Source organism: Gigantopelta aegis, chromosome 10, assembly GCF_016097555.1.
Source record: "Gigantopelta aegis isolate Gae_Host chromosome 10, Gae_host_genome, whole genome shotgun sequence".
Taxonomy (NCBI): Eukaryota; Metazoa; Mollusca; class Gastropoda; order Neomphalida; family Peltospiridae; genus Gigantopelta; species Gigantopelta aegis.
In genome coordinates, this window is record NC_054708.1 from 47618130 (window position 1) to 47644008 (window position 25879).

The 25879-nt window shown below is 35.8% G+C and overlaps 2 protein-coding genes across 2 annotated transcripts; one reads left to right on the forward strand and one right to left on the reverse strand.

Annotated features, from left to right (window-relative positions):
- Positions 1 to 437: 437 nt before the first annotated feature.
- LOC121382600 (proteasome subunit beta type-1-B-like) lies at positions 438 to 9722 on the reverse strand. Its single transcript, XM_041512117.1, has 6 exons — positions 9501 to 9722; positions 5530 to 5637; positions 4282 to 4363; positions 3717 to 3846; positions 2717 to 2823; positions 438 to 814 (listed from the first exon to the last, which is right to left on the reverse strand). The coding sequence occupies exons 1-6, from the start codon at positions 9587 to 9589 to the stop codon at positions 629 to 631; spliced, it is 702 nt and encodes a 233-aa protein (XP_041368051.1). The 5' UTR covers positions 9590 to 9722; the 3' UTR covers positions 438 to 628.
- Positions 9723 to 11451: 1729 nt separating this feature from the next.
- Positions 11452 to 18318, forward strand: LOC121383167 (U6 snRNA-associated Sm-like protein LSm2). Its single transcript, XM_041512998.1, has 4 exons — positions 11452 to 11517; positions 14603 to 14670; positions 15265 to 15355; positions 17741 to 18318. The coding sequence occupies exons 1-4, from the start codon at positions 11515 to 11517 to the stop codon at positions 17867 to 17869; spliced, it is 291 nt and encodes a 96-aa protein (XP_041368932.1). The 5' UTR covers positions 11452 to 11514; the 3' UTR covers positions 17870 to 18318.
- The last annotated feature ends 7561 nt before the right edge of the window (positions 18319 to 25879 follow it).

The following is a 25879-nucleotide window of genomic DNA, read 5'->3' on the forward strand; positions in this document are numbered from 1 at the left end:
AACATCAGTTGAACATCCCATTAGTTGAGATAATTGAATCACATCAAAGATCTCTTGTACCAATATAACAAGCATTCTGAGAGTAGTGCTAAAGCAATATGTCCCCTGCAAGGCAAATTTGTATATCTCCTAAATTCAAGGGCCATAACTATGTGAAAAATAAGTAAATCGCCAGGAAAGTTATATTTGATTTATAAAGCTAGACACCAAAATATATATACGGAAACCAAATTTTCTTATCTCTTAAAGTCAAACTTTATCTGAAACAAAATGTGATAGAGCTATGCACAAAATTTTATCTCAATATCTCATGGCATTATGAAAAAAACATCTGGAAAATTATATGTGGGACACACAGAAACCTATAGTCCCCTCTGGTTGGGGACTAATAATGGTACCAGATACTAAACTAGATCATGACAAAACCAGCATACACATTTTACTTGTGGAATTGTTTTTATTATATGGTACTAGCTGAAAGTGACTGGCATATAATTCAAAACAATACAGTAACGTGATCTATTTTTTAATCAGTCAAAACAGGTGATGCATGTCTTTGTAACTAACAATATGGGTGAAACGTGTTACTCCAAGTCCATATGCACAGTGTAAACTGCACCCAATAATATCAGTCTTTACGTAGTTGAAATGTCTCTGTTTTAACTCCATCTTTATTGACAACACTGATTATGATTGAATCTCCTGTATATATGTCTCTCTCGGCAGCAGAAATGAACACGTCTTTTACTAGACTGACGGTTTTCTCCTGACCATGTGGAACTTTCTTCACACCTTGCATGTTCTTGAAGCCAATCTGTATAAATATAATAATTAGACATGTATTGATTTAGAGTAATTATCATGGCAAGTGTTGATTATACACTCAGTTTGGTATCTGTTATTCTGTCAGGGTTAAAAATCGGCAGTCGTCTAGGCAACCTCATGTTCTTGGATAATAGCAATTATGAATTTTACAAAGGTTTTCTGTTAGGCAACCACGAATTACAAAAACGTGGATATTTCCAACACAAAAACTGCTAGTTAAAGTAGCTTCTATAAAACTTTTTAAAAAAGAAGTCGAACAAACATCAAAGTAACATAGTTTTGGATATATTAAAAAAAATTCACCAAGTCTAGGCAGTTTGTCCAGGTGCTCAATAATTTTACTATATAATAATAATAAAATATTCATAGTCACTAAAGTCTTGTAACTTTGCGATTTCACAGTGCTATGCAAAAAAAAACCTAGAAAGGTTGATGCTGTTGCATCTGTAAAATATTGATATTAGTAATGAAGTGGTCTTAAAATTGTGATGGTCATTAGCTGAGTTTCACTTTAAATATGTATTAGATCATAAAAAAAATTAATCTTATAATTTTAGGACTAGCTGAATATTATGAGGACCAATAAAAATTAGTTTTAACTGACACTGCTGCAATTATAGTTTCAACCCTATTCTGGTATATACTACAAAGAGAAGTTGTTAAAAAAAGCCTGATGGATGAAGAAATCATAACCTGAGAGTTAGTTTGATTTGTTTAACAACATCACCAGAGCACACTGAATAATCAGCTGTTGGATGTCAAAACATTTGGTAATTCTGACATACCGGGTATAGTCTTAGAGAGGAAACCTGCTACATTTTTCAATTAGTAGCATGGGATCTTTTACATGCACCATCCTACAGACAGGAAAGCGCATCAGGAGTTTAAAGTTTGTTTTGTTTAACTAGATCACACTAATTTATTAATCATCGGCTATTGATTGTCAAAAATTTGGTAATTTTGACACATAGTCTGACTCTTAGAGAGGAAACCCACTACATTTTTTCCATTAGTAGCAAGGGATGTTTTATATGCACCATCCCACAGACAGAATATAACAGTCAAAGTGCACTGGCTGTAACGAGAAAATAACAGTCGAAGAGCACCCGGCTGGAACGAGAAATAGCCCAATGGGCCCACTGATGGGAATCGATCTCAGACCTGTGCATCAAGCAAGTGCTTTACAACTGGGCTATGTTCCGCATAGGACAAACGCAACAGTGTGAAATAAGCAAAGCACATTTTAGACAAAAAAAGTTGGATCTTGAGGCATGGGATTTCCCCGTCTTCAACAGACACAACGGTTTTCCTATGTACCTAACAACATGTGTGTTACATTAAAAATATGTAAAACCACTGGATCAGTGACGTAACTGAAAACAAAATCAATACAGGATTCGATTTGTTTGTTGAATCTTCCAATGCATATGGCAGGACGTAGGAAAATGTATTGCAATGGGTCATAGATGTGCAATTCCTTCCTTCCAAGAACCAACAGGGAACATCTTGTTTAAAAAAATTTAATTAGCAATATTTCTAGTGAATTAAAAATTGATTTTCATTACTGTTTACTATTTTAAAATTGTGTAGCGATCTTTATCTCTGAAACTTACATAGCGAATCGCAATGCGTAAATGTTCTCTGTCCAACAATGGGGTTTTTTTCATTTTCACTTATACTGACGATATACTAGTGGCATTTTGGCTAAATGACATCATTCTGCATGTGTCCGTTATAAATTCCCAGGAAAAGACAGGCCCATCTTTCCTGCTAGAAACGGGAGGATACATCTATCTGGTATACATGCAAGAAATAATCATATAACACCCAATCTGATTGTTTTAATACATAATGGCAGATTTGTAGGTAACCTGTCTAGTGTAAGTATTACCTGGTTATCAAGCAGAGGCTGCAGCATTGCACTGGCTGTGCCACCCGCCCTGTAAGCTTCTCTCTCGTAGGACCCAACAGGGTCAAAACTGTAGACACAACCTTTACCTAGAAGGTCAAAAGTATTGGAATGAATTATGAACATTACTAAACAATCATTAGAGCCTATTTATTAAAACATGGGTTAGTATAATGTCTATATTTTAAATATTTCCAAGAAAATGAAGCATTAGCTTCACAATGATTATTTATTATCTTACTGTTAATGATTACCTTACTAAATTTAGCTATTTACAAATTAATTTTCAACAGGTTTCTTTAATCACCATTTGCACAGATTTCAAATTGGGTTTGCAATTTTCTCCCAACCACTGGTAGGAAATGTTTTATTTAATGACACACTTAACACATTTTATTTACGGTTATATGGCATCGGACATATGGTTAAGGACCACACAGATATTGAGAAAAGAAACCCGCTGTCACCACTTCATGGGCTACTCTTTTCGATTAGCAGCAAGGGATCTTTTATATGCACCATCCCAGACAGGATAGCACATACTACGGCCTTTCATATACCAGTCGTGGTGCATTGGCTGAAACCAGAAACAGCCCAATGGGCCCACCAACGGGGATCGATCCCACAAAGACCGTGCATCAAGCGAGCACTTTACCACTGGGCTATGTCCCACCCCCCAATCCCAGCCACTGGTTAACTAATATTTGAATAATTGGGCTGGAAGGCAAACAAAGAATGTTGGTTTAAAGGTGTTATTCTGGCCTGCTAGAGTATCTTAGACAGGGTGAGTGGGGGATTATAAATATACACAAATATAAAATTAGAAATGGTAGTATCCTGTGAACATAAAATTCGATTTTTAACAGTAATACCAGCATTAACATTCAAATTGGTCAATTACAACCTAAATATCCCTTAATTTATTCATTGCTGTATGGTTTGGTTTCGCAAATTTGCTGTGATAATTACAACATATGATTACCATCCTGGTCAACTCCTGCTAGGATATTGTACACATAATATGGAAAAAATCTCCTATAGTACAACATAGTTGACAGCATTGCAGCAATAGCAGATATTGTCATTTTCCGGTTGTGCTCATGACCATAAATCTGAAAAGATATGAAATGTGCTATCAAAACCTGCAGGACTAATATGTAAAAACATTAATCTGTCAATAGTGTGAAAAGTTAAAAGTTGTACATGTATTAAGTTAAAAGTACTAAAAAGAACTTGCTTTTATCTGGTTTAATTCATGTGCTGAATTAATAAATATTTATTTCTAAGACCACCCGACCTTTCTAAAAATAAACATTTTTGTTTTGTCTTAAACTAGTTAAAAACTAATGCAATATTACTTCACTATGACATTATGCTAATAATTTGTTACAACACAAGTATTTATTCTATGAATGCCAAAATTATATGCAAATACCAAATTTGTAATTTTACCAAATATTTACTCCTTCACCAATAGGAGTAAATTGCTCCAAAGAAAAATGAAAACGTAACTACATTAAGAATAAATTCTATATATACAAACTAACCTTCAGTCTAGCTTGCAAGATCTTTGTTAGTGTCAGGACGTCACCATGGAAACCACATGCTCCCAATACAGTTTTGTCTGTTCTAAAATTAAAATAGTTAAAACAATGAATGATCGAGAGATGTCTACATGTATATGTTTCAGCTTTATGACATTAATTATAACTGGATAACATACAGATATAATATATAAATGTACAATTAATTCAGTTATTTTTTATTACAATGTGGTATATTGTTTAGAACATCTAACAGTGTAACAACACTGCAACTTTATTGTTTGACGGTTACGATTCTGTGAAGACACAACAATTGCTCATTGCATAACAATTACACACATGTAAGATTCAAATTTTAAATTGTTTTTCGCACTTTTTGTTCTGATTTATTGCAAGTGACATTGAAGACACCAGCAATGAAACTATGACTGACAACTGACACCTGTCGTTATGATAGGGCCACGACAGGTCATAACCGACAACCAATAACCAATTAGTTCTGACAACCCATAGTAATCGTGCAGTGTATTCTTAGCATAACAAAGCAACATGTTCTTAAGAGACCTTAAGAAGTAGTAAGCAACTCTTAGCAATGCTAATAAGGAAACATGTTAACCTTCCATAAATGGACCAGGCTGTTCCATTATCTTTGAAAGCAGGAGTTGAAACGATCAGTAGCCTGGTAACCAATGAAACGATATTTGAATTGGTACTAAAACAATGGTGTTAATCATCTAGGCTCCTAACTGGAGTCTAAAATGACTTGCTGGGGATCCCCTGAACCTCGAACTATTAATTCAACCCTTGGAAAGTAGGCGGCTATATTTTACAGAATGCAGTGTTTCTGCCAGAAAGACATTTTTGGGTATGGCGCTATGAAATTGAATATTTACAATGTGTGTGCTGAATGCAACTGCAGTCGATAGGGGGTATGGGGGGCCTTCCACATAAAGAAAATGGGTTAGGCTTATGGTTAGGGTCCAGAAAATCATACAATAATGATAAGAGTCATTAATTTTGTCAAAAGGTTTAAAAAACGTAAAATATGCAAACAAATTTGGGTATGGCACCATGCACATACCCATTTTACCCTCTGGCAGAAACTCTGGTGAGGTGTATCCTTTTAAACCCAAACATTTACTGTCTGCTAATGAAAAACTCTGATGACCGATCTATGGGGAGAAGACATCAGAAAAAGTGGACATCGATGGTGAGAACAGAAAGTTGAATCTAGGGGAAAACAGTTCTTACAACTGGTAAACCTTGGGAACATCTCTAGAATAAATGGAGAAACCATCACTGAGCCTGGTGTCTGAAGCAATCACAGCAAAATCTTCTCCTGCTATAGCCAGAACAGTTCTGTAAAATATTTAAAAAAAAATTGTATTTTACTCTTGTACATATTTAGTCAAAACGATTTTGTCCATTTAAAGTGGGAATGTTATGTTTGGTAATCTTGAATATATAACAGTTTGTGATAACAATGGCAGAGATGATACTCATACTTGAATATATACATTTATCATTACATACACTCACATGTATTTATTCAATAAGTTCAAGCCTGTAAATAAGTGGCCAGTCACGGATGTTGTCCAGTACAAATTTGTCATTTGTCAAGCTCTGACAGTCACAAACTTAATATTAGAGGACAAAATGAAGTATTTCTGTGTTGAAGCAGTGCGATGAAGTATGTTTTAAAATGCATATTTAAATTTGTTTTTGACCATATCATGCCAGTAGTGATGCAGTATGCACGTGTTTATAGAACTGTTGCTAAAATGCATTCATGAAAAAGGATTTCCCATATCTATTAATAGACCTGAGCAAGTCCAACAAGTCTTTTAACATGAAAGTTTACCCTTCTAAACTGAACACAGTGGATGAATAAACTAGGTCTATTGTGTTTATTTAATGAGTCATTCCATGTTAAATCAACAAATCGCCCACACACTTCGGTCTCAGATCCAATTGAAATTTGTACCAAACATGCCTCAGTTATCCACATGAACAAATCTCAAGTTTGAGTTCTGTATTTCAAATAGTTTTTAAGTAATGGACATTTTCCTAACTATGGTAAGAGTTAAATTTAGCTGAAAAATGGCCGCCATAATTTACCTGCTATATTTCAAGACCTATTATCTTAGGACATAAAGGACTTAGAGCCCTGACATTTTGCATGGGCACTAAGGAGGTTATAAAGAACTGATTTATAGCAGACTGGTCATCATACTGAATGACTGGATAAAAAAAAAAATTCTCTCAAAAATGCAAGTTTATTTCACGAGCACCCATTTTCCAGACTCTAAAACAATGTCTTACATTCACTGCACACAAATAATCTTTTTTGTCTATGAAGTCCACCCCAATCACTGCATAATTGTAAAATTTTACATCTATGTGCTGTTTAGTTATGGAATAACACCCTTCCAAAATCAAAAAGATGTCAGATTGGGAACATTTTCAACGACTTAAAAAATCCTGAAACTGAGCTCATTTTATAGCTAGTGTGATGTAGTTTGTGTGTGCCAAATTTCATCATCTATATAGAATCCTTTCTTGGGAAATAAGTTTTACAATTATGCATATCTTCAGCATATATGCAAAGCATTTCTGAGGATATAACCAGTTACATTGTTAATATATTTTCTCATTAAAACACCCACATTTCAGTCATTTTGCTACTTATATAGATTTAAGATTAGTAATTGTTTAGTTTTTATTTTAATGTGGTGAAGCATTGTAATAATATAGCTAATTTTGAATTTTAATGACGTCATTATTCCAATGATGTCACTTTGCATCTCCTTACAATAACTGTAAACCAAGTACATAACGTTTCCATTTTCAGAACGCTGAACAAATTCCAAAGCAAAATTGCTATTGAATTTGTTTTGTTTGAACATTACTAGTCCACCTGAATATGTCTGAAGAAAATCTTGTGATTAAAAAATGTTGTATATTTTACGAAATATGGATTTAAAGTGAAATTACGGCAACATATGTTATATTTATTATGTATGAAGCCAAAACATGGGTGTGAAGAGTGACTGTAGTCAACCTCAATCTAACCGGTTACCAGTCATATCGTCCCTGAGTGAAAACGTCCCCAGTTCCTACCAAAACATCCCCGTAACACCGACTACACACCGCATACATACTAATTATCTGAGAGAAGTGGAATCAAATTCAATGTCAACCCTATTCAATCCCTGAATGCCATTAGGCCTATACATCAATATTTTTCTTTCAACAATTTTTTTTCTGTGCCCGACACCGACAACTCTTTCGCCATTATGCGGCATTATGATAAAATTACCAAATATTTGACATCCAATAGCCGATGATTAATGAATCAATGTGCTCTAGTGGTGTCGTTACACAAAACAAACTTTTTTGTGTGATTGTCGGGCACTTGTCGTTTTGAGATGGCCCCTAGAAAAGGGAATGGCTGAGTGGGCGATCATGTGACGCAACGTCACGATATAGGTTGGCGAACTTAGAATTCTGCTGTCTAGAGTTTGCCGACGCTTAGCTGAATGTGGGTGCTGTCGGGTTTCTTTCTGTAGTGTGTGTATTAGTGATTAGTATCTGAATTTTTTTTAATCAAGTAACTCAAAAATGGTCGATGTAAATGTATTTGACGTCAAACATAGGATCGTTGTGGTATTAGAGCGGAAATCTTTAACAACTTTTTGGTTGTCGGCAATTGCCAAAAAAATACATAGCTTGGTCTCTGACTGTACTGAGAGCGTGTTTATGTCCAAATGTCTGTCTAGCTCTCTTACAGTCAAAGTACTCGGGCTAGAGGATTTAATGCCCAATAAAGCTAATTCTTTGATGTTTCCAACTACCCTGTTTATTTGTTTATTTAATGCACAGCCTCCTTCGTACGCGGGGACGTTATTTGATGCGGGGACGCTATGACTGGTCGGAGTCCGGCGATTTCGCCACCGGTCGATCTCGCCCGGGTGAGATAGCCGTAAATTCCATATATTGCTGGGCGAAATCGCTGTACTCTATATACATATAAGCAGACGGGAATGTCACTGTTTATTACAATAAATTGGTTATTATAATAATATTTAATTAATGTTTTGGGTTTGATACTGTTCTTTATTCCCAAGCTTTTGTTTTTTCTGTCATTGCTTTTGTTCAGTTTACTCCATATCAGCAAGGTTGGGCGCGAGATCGCCTACGTTTTGTGTACCATTTCATTGTACACTTACTTATTGTTTGAGAACATATTAATGTAACAAATTAATAAAATTCAAACTGAAACACAATCTGTCTGTTTTCTGTCTTCCATACTATTTACAACAAAGTTGGCCCGACTGACAGTGCTTTAAGTTTATTATTATTCAGTGCATGTTTTGGGTTTGATATTGGTTTCTCAAAAAGTTGGGCGTGGTCGCCGACATGTTTGTGTGTTCCATTTCATAGTACACTTATATATTACAAATTAATAAAATGTCAAACTAAAAGCTTGTGTATGTTTTGTTTTTTCGATATGTTCTTTACATCTACAGTTTTATAGAACTGATCACATTAAATTACCAGTAACAGAAAACTAACGAGATAAGTTACAAGGACAGATATAAAGATATATTGCTTATTAGCATTTCACGATTTCAGTTTCATTACAGGGAAATTATAATTCATTATAACAGTTTATGTCTATATGTTGATTAGAGTTCACTATTATTAGTGTTAATCGTCTTTAAAACGGTATGCATAGTGGTCACTGCGAGAAAACTATACTCACAAGAAACACTTTAACAGGCAAAGACAGAAAAAAAGGACACATCACATTTGATTTGAACATTGTTCGTATCATTTCATGCAGTAAATGATAGTAATATAAACATTTTAAATAATAAAATTCCTCTTTAGTTAGGTATATATAGTACGGCGATTTCGCCCAGCAGTATATGGAATTTACGGCGATCTCGCCCGTGTGAGATCGACCGGTGGCGAGATCGCCCTACTTCGACTGGTCACTATATATAATATAACCATAACATATTTTTTTAATTTGTTGGACAGGAAGGGTTAAATCCAATACCCAAAGGTGGCCTAATATATGTTTATCGACACCTAGTACACTTTTAACTCGGCCAATTTATTGTTCATTTTGAATTGCATTCCACCCATCCATGACATTTGACTCGGAGTATCTCCACTGCCACTTTAAAATAAACAAAAATACATAAACAACTCACCCTCCATTATGTGCATATGGATTAAACTGAGTCTCCTTTGGTCCCTTTTGCATATAGTAATTGTCAACAACGTTCTGGCCTCTTAACATGATTAAACTATGTTTTTTAGTCTCAGAAATTAGATTAAAAGTAAAAACACATTTGCTTTCTCACGCCGGAAGTTGATTCTTTGCAGACGAATTCTCGTATTTAATATCGCGTGAGATTGTTAAAAGACACAATAAACAAACTTGTAAAATATGTTTGGTTCTCAACATTTAATTAGAAATAATATTAATGCGAACATAGTATACTGCTATTACACTTATTTATTATGAATTTTATTTGTATTTATGGTTCTACTAAATACCGAGTTATGCCAACAATGATCGAAATGTACTATTAAATTATAACTGATGCAAGCGTGTATTTTTTTTTAAAGTATTTACTGTCAACTAAAATTTTAATGTCAAGTTAACTATTTGCCATAATAAAATAAAAAAAGCTTATGTCTAACAGTGTTGTAAATAAGAGTTAAGGTTTTACTTGAATTTCACAACTCTGAATACAAGACTGAAGTTTATCACAGACGAGACGTTTAATTCCCACAAAATTCTTGTTATTTTCTATTTTTATTTTAATAGGAACTGTACCCGCGCGCACACACACACACACACACACACACACACACACACACACACACACACACACACACACACACACACACACACACACACACACACACACGAGAGAGAGAGCTATCATAACCATTCTTAGAAATGTCCGTATGGCAGTGCACACGGGCTAATATGGTTCTAACACTGTCTTTAGGTCAGGTCAGATCATAGGGCTTTACGTGCACGTTCAGAACAAGCTGTTGTAGCGCACGCCTGTCTTTAGGAAGCATGCCACTTTTAAATAGCGCACGCCAGTATGCAGGCCGGTAGGAACGAGATTTGGAGCGGGCTCCCATTTTTGTGGGGTGGGGGGGGGGGTGAGCAGGCCGATTTTTGCCCGAATTAATCAAGTGTCCGAATCTGGATTTGGTGGGGGACAATCTCTAGCGGAGAGGGCAAAGTTTCTAGTAATTTGGGGGGTGGGGGGTGGGGGGGAAAGCCAGATTAAAAACAACAACAACAACTTTATTTATATAGAGTTGGGAAAAAACAAACCCGTATATTTTAGGTTTGGTATGTAACCTACAGCTGCCAAAAACATTTAAAATAGAACTTCCACAAATAATGGAACGTCTAAAACCTCACGCAGAGCGGCATAGTATATTTCAATTTATTTCTTTTGAGGGCGTCAGGGGCAGATCCAGCATTTTGTATTGGCATAATAAAAAAGTGGAGAGTTTGAATTTGCCAAAGGCAAATGAGCCGAGCTATTGACGAGAGTGAGAACTGTATGGAAATTCGAAGACATGCTCCCCGGAAAATGTTGAAATAAAGATGTTGAGAGACGTATTTTCAAGGCAATTTATTGTTGTAGGGCCTATGCCTATATTGTGAATAAACGATGACATACACCCCCCGCCCAAATAATAAACAAAACAAACCCCCCAACCCCCCTAAAAAAACCCCCACCCCCCAAACCCCCCCCACCCTAAACAAAAACAAACAACAACAAACAAATAAAAACAACAACTAAAAAAAAAAAACCTAGGGCACTTAAGTCGGGCGGGGAAAGGGGTAGTACCTATGAATAAACGTTAATCCAGATTGGGGAATTTTCGCAAAAATCAGCCTGACACACACACACACACACACACACACACACACACACCTACAAAAATGTGAGCCCATGGGTTGACTACATGGACTGAGGCGAACTAATAAACTAATAGGGCGAATTCATCAATCAATGGTGAATTGGTACGAGTGAGTCAATTTTGGGGCGAGTTGTATTGTTTTTAGTGAATGTTTCAGTTCTTTTCGGTGTTTAGTAATTTGGACTGTTTTACAACCATTTGTTTATACGGCGTAGCACAAATTCATTACTAGTTGACAACGATCCACTAGCGGGACGTTTCAACATGGTACATACTAATTTCATTTTATAAAATGCATATTAGTTATTATTCCTTGAGATATATGTTATGTTTTGAAAACATTTAATGGTAACGCATATTAGAAATAAGCAAAACGAATTAGTCGTATACCTAAAGCATTCTCCGCATGTTTTTAAAGGCACTACATCGCACGCCTGAGCTTGGCTGAGGTGTTTTGGTTGGTTGAAGGATCGAATCCTCTCTGTGGACTCATTCTCTACTTGGGTTTTTTCCCCGTCCCAACCAATGCCCCACAAGTGTATATCAAATGTATGTGCTGTCCTGTCTGTCGGAAATTGCATATAAATGATCCCTTGCCACTAATGAAAACATGTAGCAGGTTTCCGCTAAGTCTGAAGACGTCACAATTTATCGTAGAATAATCAATAGTTGCGCATGTCACATATGTTCTAAAGCATGAGAGCACACGCGAACCAGTGATGTCACATTGAACAGTATTTCTCATGACAGAACGTAAACTCTCAGCCAATCAAAGCACATTAAAGTACAACCGTTTAGTTTTGTCACTTCCAGGTGTTTTCATTTGCTTATAAACATGTCAAAATGTCTGGATTTCATGGGTCCATGAAACCTGTTATTGTCCGGATGTGGTCAATAATTGTTTTGTTACATAATGCCATCAGTTAAATGTCTACATTCATCTTTTCTTTATTTTACTGGAAAATTGTATGCACTTACATTTCACGCAAAATATTTTTAAACTGACGAGCTTTGTTTGACGTCATGAAATCTTGTGATGTAATGTCTTCCCACACACACGATTCGAGTCATTACGACAAATCAGTGCAACTAATCGCATAATGAGAATGCCACTTTAACCAAATGAATTCGGCAGTAAATATTAATAACAAATAGTATGTTATATACACTAGGTTTGTAGCGGTCTTTAACTTCCTTGAAAGTCTTTGAATTTGAAAACATTATTTGTAGGTCTTTGAAAGTCTTTGAATTGTCATAAAAGTCTTTAAATTCTCACAAATCATAGCCAAATCAATGATGATATCTTTTACAGCTGCATGCATTTGATATTTTCCACTTACAAGGTTTAATCTGTCGTGATGCATGCAAAAAAGCTAAATTTATTGCAGTGGACAGCAACCTAAACAAACTGATTTGGTATTTTTATTGCATTCTATTCTTTCAAGTTTGATGGTCGTGTAAAAGTCTTTGAATGTCTTTGAAAATGGCAGGGAAAAGTCTTTGAATTTGTTTGGTCTTTAAGTCTGTGAACCCTGATACAGCAAAGGACCAACTATTTAAGTAAATTATATTTGTTTAAACTTTATTTCTTTTTGGTTACGGTTACACGTGAACTTTGCGGTTTGTTCTTAGGTGCGTCAGAGATTATAAGTCGGCTCAGCTTATATCCGACCAATTTTTCCAAATTTATCTAAATTAATATTATCTATTGAACTTCAAAAATTACAGAAACCTAGTTATTTTCTAACAAAATGTCAATAGTCACTTTTATGTCTGCTTTCATGTACAGAGGTTATTAATACAGTGCATATACCATTTCTTCCCTTTATTATTAAAGTTTATTGCCCTAGAAAATGTTTGTAAGATCAGGGATCCATTTGACCAGTTAATCTACAGTATGGAGTTACTCCCCTTGTACTTCTGTGATCTTGTAGGTACATGTACTAATTAATAAGTACCGGTCGCGGTGGTGTCTTAGTTAAGCCATCGGACATAAGGCTGGTAGGTACTGGGTTCGCAGCCCAGTACCAGCTCCCACCCAGAGCGAGTTTTAATAACTCAATAGGTAGATGTAGGACCACTACACCCTCTTCTCTTTTACTAACAGCTAACTAACTGTCCTGGACAGACAGCTCAGATAGCTGCGGTGTGTGCCAAGGACAGCGTGCTTGAACCTTAATTGGATATAAGCACGAAAATAAGTTGAAATGAATAAGTTTATTGTGTTCAGTTATGGTTCTCTATTAAAGTTATTAATATGTTGGTAATGAAATATTTATTAAATATAAAAGTGGTACATGATTTAATTAATGTTCAGAAAAGATGCTAAAACTCTAACAATTATAATAAACATACTCTTTATTTTCTCCCCCCAAAATTAAAGTTTTAAATGTTTAAAAATTTCATGTACGGTAATGGTCAGTCATTTAACAGCATGACTAAATCCATTTTATTAATTTCAGAAATAGACTTACATGTATTTCCCCATCCTAAGTGTAAGATATATTACTGTTTATTTCTGTTAACAATGTTTGCCAAAAAAGGCAACCATTATTTTGCTTTCAATGCCTGGAATATTTTCAGCAAGTGGTGAATTGATCTCCTCTTAACATAAACTTTGAGGTTTGTACAGATCAGTAGCAGACCTTCGGATATAACGGAAACAATCGTTCCCGGTATCGTGTTAGTAGCGTGTCCGTAAAATCACGGAACCAAAATTTCATTTCCCATGATTATTATATCGAGTGTGACTATTCAACAGAACCTAAAACAGTTTCCATTTCCCATGATCAGAAGTCAAGGAACCGAAAAAGTGTTTCCCATGAAATTTGAAATCCTATGTCCAAATCATCCAAAATAGAAAAGTGTTAAAATGTGGTTTTGATTGAAATAAATGCCTCCTGTACCAGTGTTTTAACAGAAATAAATTTTGGGTATGGCACTATGAAGTTGAATATTTACAATGTGTGTGCTGAAGTCAATATGGGGTATAGGGTGCCTCACCGAAAAAGAAAATGGGTTAGGTTTAGGGTTATGGTTAAGAAAATCATATGTACAGTAATGACGAGGGTCATTAATATTGTTAAAAGGTCAACTTAAAAAAAAAAAAAAATCTGCAAAAATATTTGGGTATGGCGCCATGCCCATTTTACTCTCTGGCAGAAACGCTGTACACATTTTTTTGCTCTCCTGCATGTAATATGGATTGATTGATTGATTGATTGATTGTTTCTCTGTCCTATACACAACGTCTGGTTAAAAATTATTTTGTCCATGTCTAGTGTACTGATAGATTGAAGTCACACTGAAAGGTTTATTTGCACTCAGTGGGTTTTTTCTTTTCTTTTTTCAGCTTTTCTATTCCTTCTTTAAGTCTTTAGTTGGAAAGGATGTAGTTGTGGAACTCAAGAATGACCTGAGGTAAGTGTAAAACCTTTTTCTGTAATGTCACCAGATGACGGTATCAAAAAGTGAACTGTACATGTAGGTTTTTTCTTGTGGTGAGAGGGAGCTATACATTAAGTTTTCATGTTTATGTATACTTGTAGCTCCATTTACTACAGATATAACAATTTTAAATTTTTAATTATTTTTTATTTATTCATTCCTGTTAAATGAAAAGTGTTCTACTTAAAATTCATTGCAGTGAACTTGAAGCTACAGTGCATGCGGAAATATGTTTAGCCATTTTTCAATTTTTATTGTACTGCTAGATTTACCTTCTTCTTTTTATATACTATATACCATTCCATTTCAGTATATGTGGGGCAGGATTTAGCTCGGTCTGTTGAGTGCTCGTGTCGCAGGATCGAACCACCTCAGTGGATCCATTCAACTGACTGGGTTTTTTTTTCTCATTCCTGTGGTATGTGCTTTCCTGTCTGTGGGAAAATGCATAATATAAAAGATTATTTGCTGCAAATATTTGACATCCAATAGCTGATGATAAATTGATCAATATGCTCCAGTGGTGTCGTTAAACAAAACAAACTTTTTTCATCTGTTTTTTTCCAGTATTTGTGGCACTCTGCATTCTGTTGATCAGTTCCTCAACATCAAGCTGACGGATATTAACGTCACAGATCCTGACAAATATCCACACATGGTATGTATTGAACAGCACGGACAAAACATGCTTCATGTTAGTAAATATTGGGTAGGGGTGCAATATGTAAATGGTCAAATTGGTGTTCATCTGTTACTTAAGAATGTCTAACAGAATATTACAATATATATAATAATAATACAGGCCATTTTGAACAATTTTTTTTTTTTTTTTTTTATCCCACAGCCCCTTTCCTTTTTCTCCTTTTGACTGCCATCTTATTTTCTTTCTGGCAGCTCCTCCTATTCTTCAACTTCTCTCGCTGTCCACCTCCACATCCCAATCCTTGTTTCTCCAACCATAATGGGTGCTTGTCTCTTGTGACTATACGTGCTACACACCTGCCATATCCCATCAGCTTTTGCCTGTGGGTTTTGTCTGACCACTTCAGAGAGTGTTCAGTAGTTACTTCTGTCATTGTTAAGAGGCACAAGTTTGTTACCACCTACTATGCTCCCCTACTACTGGCGGGTGGTCGTTAGATAGTGCCATGGGTCAGACAAGTTTTATTAGCAGCAGAGGATGAGGATGTCAGGTGGGTGCATGGAAATGTTCAGAGACTGCACCTGTGGAGGAAGTTGAGAAGGGTAGGCAATGGTGTGAACAGCTCAGAAGACAGTCAGAGGAAATTGACAGACAGGGTCGAAACAGATTGAAATCGTGGGAGAAATTGGAAAGTTTTTTTTTGGATATATATTAAGATAATAATAGATGAGAAAAATGAATGAAAGTGTGAGCCAGATTTGACCACTGCCTTTCAAACATACATGTGTAGTGCATATACACTGGCAATACAGTATTTCATAACTTCAAAATACTCCATTAAACAAGATATCTCAACCACAATGTGCCTGGTTCAGGATGTTAACTTTGACCCATGTGTGGTGTACTTCGTGAGAGGTCAGGTTAAGTAACTGAAGAGAGAAAACAATAAATTTTCTGTAGTTAATATGTTCAGTAACATGGTAACAGTGCAACATTTTAACAATAACAGTACATTTACAGTTATTTTACCATATAGTGCTTGCAATTTACTAATTATGTTTTATATATACATCATAATGGTGTGACAGTTTGTCGGTCTTGCCACCAGCAACTTTATGAAATATAGCGGTATGGTAATTAGAATATCAACAGACAGTGTTACTAGTTTTCTGCTGTCATTTATTATCACGCCACAAGGAATAGAACATCTAATCAATCTGTTGCTAAGGGGAGATAACTATATTACATATCTTGAAGCAGTTAGTCTTTTGTTCTAATTTAATTAAGAACTCTAGCTTAGAGGGACAAACTGTGTTTAATATCTTCTGTTGCTAAATTATTTTTACTTTTCTTTTTGTGTTCTGTTAAATGTCTATGTGATCAAGTTTTAATTATTTGGGAATATAAGTGAGAAATATACTGAAGGTCCTAAAACTAATGCAGTCATAATATATTAATGTGAGAAAAATATGTCCATGTTACTCTCATTTATAATATGACACATTTATTTCTAAGGTTTGTCTATGTGTGACATGACATTAAAATACTAATATATTAACCTGCATCTGTGGAGTAGTGATTACGGTATCAGACATGAGGCTGGTAGGTACTATGTTCGTATCCCTATTGAGGCAGTGGGACATTTTTATTTTAGTACTGGCTCCAACCCAGATTTAATGCATCAAAGTCATCAAGTTCATATGTTACAGGCTATTTAAAACAACATACAAAATACCACATGATATGCACTTAATGACTGACAGAAAGCTATGTGTGTAAGGATTTATTTCTATTTTGTACTTGATTACAGATGGCTGGGATATGAATCCAGCACCTATCATTCTTCAGCCTGCACTCTTATCACTGTTGCCAAAAAATTATTTAAAAAATTAATATGACGTCATCACATTTGCTTTTATATCATAACATGTTATGACGTTGCTAGATTGAGTCATATCCTTTCAGTGTTTTCACCCCTCTTGGAGAATATTCCATAAAAAGTCAAAATGGCAGCCGGCACAAAATTACATGCTTTTTGCCCTATGCAATCTCAGTGAAGTCGATATTGGTGACATGGTTAACATCTAGTATGTGGAATCTGTGTCATTGCAATGGTTTTTCCTAGATTTCTGTCTGGACAAAATGTGAGTAAAATCTTAACGAAAAATAAAGGTAGGAGAGCAATTTTTGGTAGTTGTTAACATTTTGGTTCGGACTGTAGTCGATCTATAGATTTTCCTTTGCAATTGTCTATGAAGATGTGTTTTGTACATGTCTCTTGTGGTCACGGAGTTATAGACTAGCTCTGATTTTCTATTGCAGTTGTCTGTGAAGAGATGTTTTATACATGGCTCTTGTGGTCACTGAGTTAAAGACTAGCTCTAATTTTTTTTTTTTCAGTTGTCTGTGAAGACGTGTTTCATACGTGGCTCTGTGGTTCGCTACGTTCAACTTCCCACTGATGAGTGTGACACTCAGCTGCTGCAGGACGCAGCACGAAAAGAAGCAGCTCAGAACAAACAGCGGTGACCCCGTGCTGGCATGCTGTTGGAATTTATACTCTCATTCATAGCCCTGCCTTATCAGGTACTGGGTAAAAGACTCAAACGTTTTCACTGGATGGTGGTGATTCAATGAACGTTTCTGATCATCATGGAAAGGTTTTTTCTCTGATTGATTCACGATATTTATTCATCACGGTGAATGAGTCTTAAGACTATATTTTCAAACTGTGGGCAGACAACTTTCTTCATTAATTTTTGTTTAAATTTTGACCACGGTTTCCACAATATACATATAAAAATAAAAAAGATTTATTATTTCCAAAACAGTTTTCCTTTTCTTTTTATGTCAAGCTTACGGCAACTGGAATAGGTGACAAAAACACTAAAAATATTTGCTGAAAGGGGGTATATTTATGTCTCACCTGTAACCGATTAAAAATAAAATAATTTTCATTGAAAAATTATTCTCTCGTGTATCTCATATTTTGTTTTTCTTCAGCTTTTTAAAAACCTAAAAACACTTGCTTTAATCAATATCTATTACTAAAGACTAATGGACAACAGGCAGAGCCTTGATCATTATTATTATTATTTAAGTCACTCCATAACTACTCGAGTATAGTTATGATAGTAAGTAATTTTACATGAAACAAAAAAACTTCAAAGGAGAAGTCACGAAACGTAAATGACTGATTAATATGATTTGTACAGTGCATTTTGAAAATGAGATGGAGAAAACCAAAACTAAATTAACTGTCAAGTTTACAGGAAAGATTTCCTTATTCCCTCCCCGAGGTCTCACTACACAGATGTCATCTGCCATTGAAACCCATATTAAACTGCCCAACTTCAATGGAAGATTGCCCATAGAACGGGTTCTCATTGGCACTAACAACATACACCATTGCGAACATACATTATATAAGCATTTATATTCACTCCAAAATTGTGAACATTTCCGTCTCAGTTTTTTGCTATATGACCGCATCTGGCTGTAGTACCGGTCCGAACAGGTGGTTCATTAACCGATTCACTCCGGCTGTCACTTGCGCTATATACCCATGTCCCAAAAGGTCGATGCACAATATTACAAAATAACATGGGCAAAATACTGCCAGAAGGCTTACCATTAAACATACATATTGTTTTAATTCTTCACCATTTCCTAGAAGTGAATATGTGAACCATAACATGTGCCACAATTAGGAACTATAGTGGACCGTGATGAATGAACTCTCACCTGGAAGTGATCTGTGTAGTGAGACCTGAACTGAATATCTTTGGAATAAAACAGACGTTTAGTCCCATAATGCCACATTCTGACTTCTGTGCTAAATTTCCTCCAAAAGCACCAACAAAAGCCTCCTTGTGAAGAAAATTTTACACAGAATATCCAAAATGTATTAATTTTTCTAAATCATAATGTAGCGATATTGGATTACGAAATATAAACATTATGTTGGTTTTATAGAGCAAAATGTTTTAAAAGGTATTGAATGTAACTATCCTTTAAAAAAAAAAAAATTGTTAGGGTTGTGTGTGGATAAGGAAGATTTGCCAAAAATGATTCTGATTTCTGATCAGCTGTATTGCTGAATGCTTGTTATGAAATGTACTTATCTAACATGTCTTACAATAATGTAATAGTTATGTTGGTAAATAGGACTGACATAGCTTGTTTGTGTCAGTGTCTGTTTTATTTGCTTTTGTTTACTTACAACAAAATGAATAAATAAATTTAAAAAATCTTTAGTTGTTTTTTTCTCTTGAATTGTGTGTTTTTGCCTTAAACATTGTGTTTGTAACATTGATTATGTTTGTACAAGGTGTCAAGGATAATTACGGTCTACTGATTGAAATTGAATCTTACTCATTCCCTGCCTTCAAAGTGTCAATTACAAGCCAGTGTTACTGTTAGCAGGGTATATTATTTCAACCATTGTTTTGTAAGCATGTCAGTTGTAAACCATTGTTCTGTAAGTGTGTCAGTTATAAGCCAGTGTTAGCAGGCACATTATTTCAATCATTGTTCTGTAAATGTGTCAGTTATAAACCAGTGTTAGCAGGGTATACTATTTCAACCATTATTCTGTAAGGGTGTTAGTTATAAGCCAGTGTTAGCAGGGCACATTATTTCAACCATTGTTCTGTAAGTGTCCGTTATAAGCCAGTGTTAGCAGGGCACATTATTTCAACCATTGTTCTGTAAGTGTCAGTTATAAGCCAGTGTTAGCAGGGTACACTATTTCAACCATTGTTCTGTAAGTGTCAGTTATAAGCCAGTGTTAGCAGGGTACACTATTTCAACCATTGTTCTGTAAGTGTCAGTTATAAGCCAGTCTTAGCAGGGTACACTATTTCAACCATTGTTCTGTAAGTGTCAGTTATAAGCCAGTGTTAGCAGGGTACATTATTTCAACCATTGTTCTGTAAGTGTCAGTTATAAGCCAGTGTTAGCAGGGTACACTATTTCAACCATTGTTCTGTAAGTGTCAGTTATAAGCCAGTGTTAGCAGGGCACATTATTTCAACCATTGTTCTGTATGTGTCGGTTATAAGCCAGTGTTAGCAGGGCACATTATTTCAACCATTGTTCTGTATGTGTCGGTTATAAGCCAGTGTTAGCAGGGCACATTATTTCAACCATTGTTCTGTAAGTGTCGGTTATAAGCCAGTATTAGCAGGGTACACTATTTCAACCATTGTTCTGTAAGTGTCGGTTATAAGCCAGTGTTAGCAGGGTACACTATTTCAACCATTGTTCTGTAAGTGTCGGTTATAAGCCAGTGTTAGCAGGGTACACTATTTCAACCATTGTTCTGTAAGTGTCAGTTATAAGCCAGTGTTAGCAGGGTACACTATTTCAACCATTGTTCTGTAAGTGTCAGTTATAAGCCAGTGTTAGCAGGGTACACTATTTCAACCATTGTTCTGTAAGTGTCAGTTATAAGCCAGTGTTAGCAGGGTACACTATTTCAACCATTGTTCTGTAAGTGTCAGTTATAAGCCAGTGTTAGCAGGGTACACTATTTCAACCATTGTTCTGTATGTGTCCGTTATAAGCCAGTGTTAGCAGGGCACATTATTTCAACCATTGTTCTGTGTCAGTTATAAGCCAGTGTTAGCAGGGCACATTAGTTCAACCATTGTTCTGTAAGTGTCTGTTATACGCCAGTGTTAGCAGGGCACATTATTTCAACTATTGTTCTGTAAGTGTCAGTTATAAGCCAGTGTTAGCAGGTTACATTATTTCAACTATTGTTCTGTAAGTGTCAGTTATAAGCCAGTGTTAGCAGGGCACATTAGTTCAACCATTGTTCTGTAAGGGTGTCGGTTATAAGCCAGTGTTGGCAGGGCACATTATTTCAACTATTGTTCTGTAAGTGTCCGTTATAAGCCAGTGTTGGTAGGGCACAGTTCAACCATTGTTCTGTAAGTGTCAGTTATAAGCCAGTGTTGGCAGGGCACATTATTTCAACTATTGTTCTGTAAGTGTGTCAGTTATAAGCCAGTGTTAGCAGGGTACATTATTTGAACCATTGTTCTGTAAGTGTCCGTTATAAGCCAGTGTTAGCAGGGCACAGTTCAACCATTGTTCTGTAAGTGTCAGTTATAAGCCAGTGTTGGCAGGGCACATTATTTCAACTATTGTTCTGTAAGTGTGTCAGTTATAAGCCAGTGTTAGCAGGGTACATTATTTGAACCATTGTTCTGTAAGTGTCCGTTATAAGCCAGTGTTAGCAGGGCACAGTTCAACCATTGTTCTGTAAGTGTCAGTTATAAGCCAGTGTTAGCAGGGCATATTAGTTCAACCATTGTTCTGTAAGTGTCAGTTATAAGCCAGTGTTAGCAGGGCACAGTTCAACCATTGTTCTGTAAGTGTCAGTTCTAAGCCAGTGTTAGCAGGGTACACTATTTAAACCATTGTTCTGTAAGGGTGTCAGTTATAAGCCAGTGTTGGCAGGGCACATTATTTCAACTATTATTCTGTAAGTGTCCGTTATAAGCCAGTGTTGGTAGGGCATTATTTCAACCATTGTTCTGTAAGTGTCCGTTATAAGCCAGTGTTAGCAGGGCACAGTTCAACCATTGTTCTGTAAGTGTCAGTTATAAGCCAGTGTTAGCAGGGCATATTAGTTCAACCATTGTTCTGTAAGTGTCAGTTATAAGCCAGTGTTAGCAGGGCACAGTTCAACCATTGTTCTGTAAGTGTCAGTTCTAAGCCAGTGTTAGCAGGGTACACTATTTAAACCATTGTTCTGTAAGGGTGTCAGTTATAAGCCAGTGTTGGCAGGGCACATTATTTCAACTATTGTTCTGTAAGTGTCCGTTATAAGCCAGTGTTGGTAGGGCATTATTTCAACCATTGTTCTGTAAGTGTGTCAGTTATAAGCCAGTGTTGGTAGGGCATTATTTCAACTATTGTTCTGTAAGTGTCCGTTATAAGCCAGTGTTGGTAGGGCATTATTTCAACTATTGTTCTGTAAGTGTCCGTTATAAGCCAGTGTTAGCAGGGCACATTAGTTCAACCATTGTTCTGTAAGTGTCAGTTATACGCCAGTGTTAGCAGGGCACATTAGTTCAACCATTGTTCTGTAAGTGTGTCAGTTATAAGCCAATGTTAGCAGGGTACATTATTTCAACTATTGTTCTGTAAGTGTCCGTTATACGCCAGTGTTAGCAGGGCACATTAGTTCAACCATTGTTCTGTAAGTGTCAGTTATAAGCCAGTGTTAGCAGGGCACATTAGTTCAACCATTGTTCTGTAAGTGTGTCAGTTATAAGCCAATGTTAGCATGGTACATTATTTCAACTATTGTTCTGTAAGTGTATCGGTTATAAGCCAGTGTTAGCAGGGTACATTATTTCAACTATTTTTCTGTGTCAGTTATAAGCCAGTGTTAGCAGGGCACATTAGTTCAACCATTGTTCTGTAAGTGTCGGTTATAAGCCAGTGTTAGCAGGGTACACTATTTCAACTATTGTTCTGTAAGTGTGTCAGTTATAAGCCAGTGTTAGCAGGGTACATTATTTCAACTATTGTTCTGTAAGTGTCAGTTATAAGCCAGTGTTAGCAGGGCACATTAGTTCAACCATTGTTCTGTATGTGTCAGTTATAAGCCAGTGTTAGCAGGGTACACTATTTCAACTATTGTTCTGTAAGTGTCCGTTATAAGCCAGTGTTAGCAGGGCACAGTTCAACCATTGTTCTGTAAGGGTGTCAGTTATAAGCCAGTGTTAGCAGGGTACACTATTTAAACCATTGTTCTGTAAGTGTCGGTTATAAGCCAGTGTTGGCAGGGCACATTATTTCAACTATTGTTCTGTAAGTGTCCGTTATAAGCCAGTGCTGGTAGGGCATTATTTCAACCATTGTTCTGTATGTGTCAGTTATAAGCCAGTGTTGGTAGGGCATTATTTCAACTATTGTTCTGTAAGTGTCCGTTATAAGCCAGTGTTGGTAGGGCATTATTTCAACTATTGTTCTGTAAGTGTCCGTTATAAGCCAGTGTTGGCAGGAACATTATTTCAACTATTGTTCTGTATGTGTCAGTTATAAGCCAGTGTTGGCAGGGCACATTATTTCAACTATTGTTCTGTAAGTGTCCGTTATAAGCCAGTGTTGGTAGGGCATTATTTCAACCATTGTTCTGTATGTGTCAGTTATAAGCCAGTGTTGGTAGGGCATTATTTCAACCATTGTTCTGTATGTGTCAGTTATAAGCCAGTGTTGGTAGGGGATTATTTCAACTATTGTTCTGTAAGTGTCCGTTATAAGCCAGTGTTGGTAGGGCATTATTTCAACTATTGTTCTGTAAGTGTCCGTTATAAGCCAGTGTTGGCAGGGAACATTATTTCAACTATTGTTCTGTAAGTGTCCGTTATAAGCCAGTGTTGGCAGGGAACATTATTTCAACTATTGTTCTGTATATGTCAGTTATAAGCCAGTGTTAGCAGGGCACATTATTTCAACTATTGTTCTGTAAGTGTCCGTTATAAGCCAGTGTTGGTAGGGCATTATTTCAACCATTGTTCTGTAAGTGTGTCAGTTATAAGCCAGTGTTAGTAGGGCACGTTATTTCAACCATATAAGTGTCAGTTACACAACTTAACATTCTACAATTAAAATTACAAAATCAAGAATCACCAGAACTTCTTGTATGCATTCTGTACTATTCTTGACATATTTTTGGATGGTCGATGCACAGCAACCAACGTCTCACTTAACCCCTGTCCTGGTCGGAGAGCTGAGTTGTATGCCCAGAACACCTTCTTGAACCTTAAGTGGATATAAGTACAGAAATAAATTAATACAACAACAGCTTACGTCTTAATAAACACATTCGAACATACCAATCAAAACACTGCTGGCAGAAATCAAACAATAGCTTAACAAGCTTGACATATATTAGGAATGCTTGTTATCAGCAAAATATCACTTGGACACAGACTGGTATTGACTCATATCAGATGTACTAACAGTTACCGGCCAAAGTGGATTGGCTTTTGCATTGATTTCACTCGGATTGAAATGATTGATACTAGTACATGCAGAGGCGTACAGACTCCCATTTTCGGAGGGGGACAGGCAGGATTTTGCCAGAATTACTAGTAAACGGAAATGCCCGAATCTGGATTTCAACATTTATTCATATTAGCATTACTACCAAACAGCTATATTAGGTTGCAAACGAATCGCTACGCATTTTTACATGGATTACAACTAAATTTGAGTGTAGAATGATGGAAATACATGGTAAAAAGAGCTCGTGTTAACACATTTTTCCCGAATATCTGTATAATATTTGACCGAATTTGGGGTTTTGCTTATGAGTACATGGATGACATTGTGTCCCCATAACCGATGCTATTTTTGTGCTGGGGTGTCGTTAAACATTTATATTTCTGTTTATTATGTTATGAACATAACAGGGTTCACACACCAGTCATGTTGGTCAAACTTGTGCCCGGTTCTTTCTACACGTACAATTAAATTTGTTTTCAAAATGTAATTTGTGCTAAGATGTAAAACTAGTTATAATCTCAAATTCATCATGTAAGTAACTTGTCTCATGATGAATTTGAGTTTCAATTCACAGACTTTGGCCATATTAAGCTGCAATCTTGCCACCTAATCGTATATTGCTAAAATATACAGTTACAAAAATACAAACACAATAGTAGTTTTAATAAATTTGTATTGTTTCATGAACAGATAATATCTGCCATCAGGAGGCCTATTATCAGTTACACAAATTATCACTTCTTTTTTTGTTCACAAAGGCAGCATTTGTTAGCTCATTTTTGTCATGCCTTTACGAAGTGAAAAGAATAGATATAGATATTACTTTGGTTCTCATTTGTGTTTAAAGTCCTGTTATTCCCCCTATTTAACAGAAACATGGTATAATATGCCCAGTTGTGCTAAGCTTTTTATATTGCTTGTAAAAACCATGCATTATTAAAGCGATAAATGGTAATTTAACAACTTTTGACATGCCATAATTCTACAATAATTTCGAATCTTAACATGGCGACTTAATGCTACACATGGGAGGCAAACTTTTCACATGCATGTTTCAGTAAATCGTTTTAGTTCCCGCATTAAATTTGTTTTATCATTATATTCTTTTGAAATGTACATTGTCTCACAGTATTGTTACGGTTTACTCATACAATCCTTGTTTTGTACCATGACAGGAAAACGTATATGAGAAATTAAATGTCATTCTGCTAGTGATTTTGGGTTGTTTTTACTGTTCTTTGATGGTGACGTAGTGCTGTCTGACATGAGTGTGGTTGTTGAAATTTAAAAATGAACTGTATGTATAAGAAGAGTTCATTGGTTTGCATGCAACACATGACAAGTACACAGTATTCGAGTTAATAAAATGGCAGCATTCTGATACAATATTTTTGTTATAAATTTAGTTAAAATCTGATTAAACGGTTAATTTTTGTTTCTCTGATTGTCTTACTTTGAATCTTTTAACGTTTTTATGCTTGGTATGCATGTTTATCGTTTCATTTCATC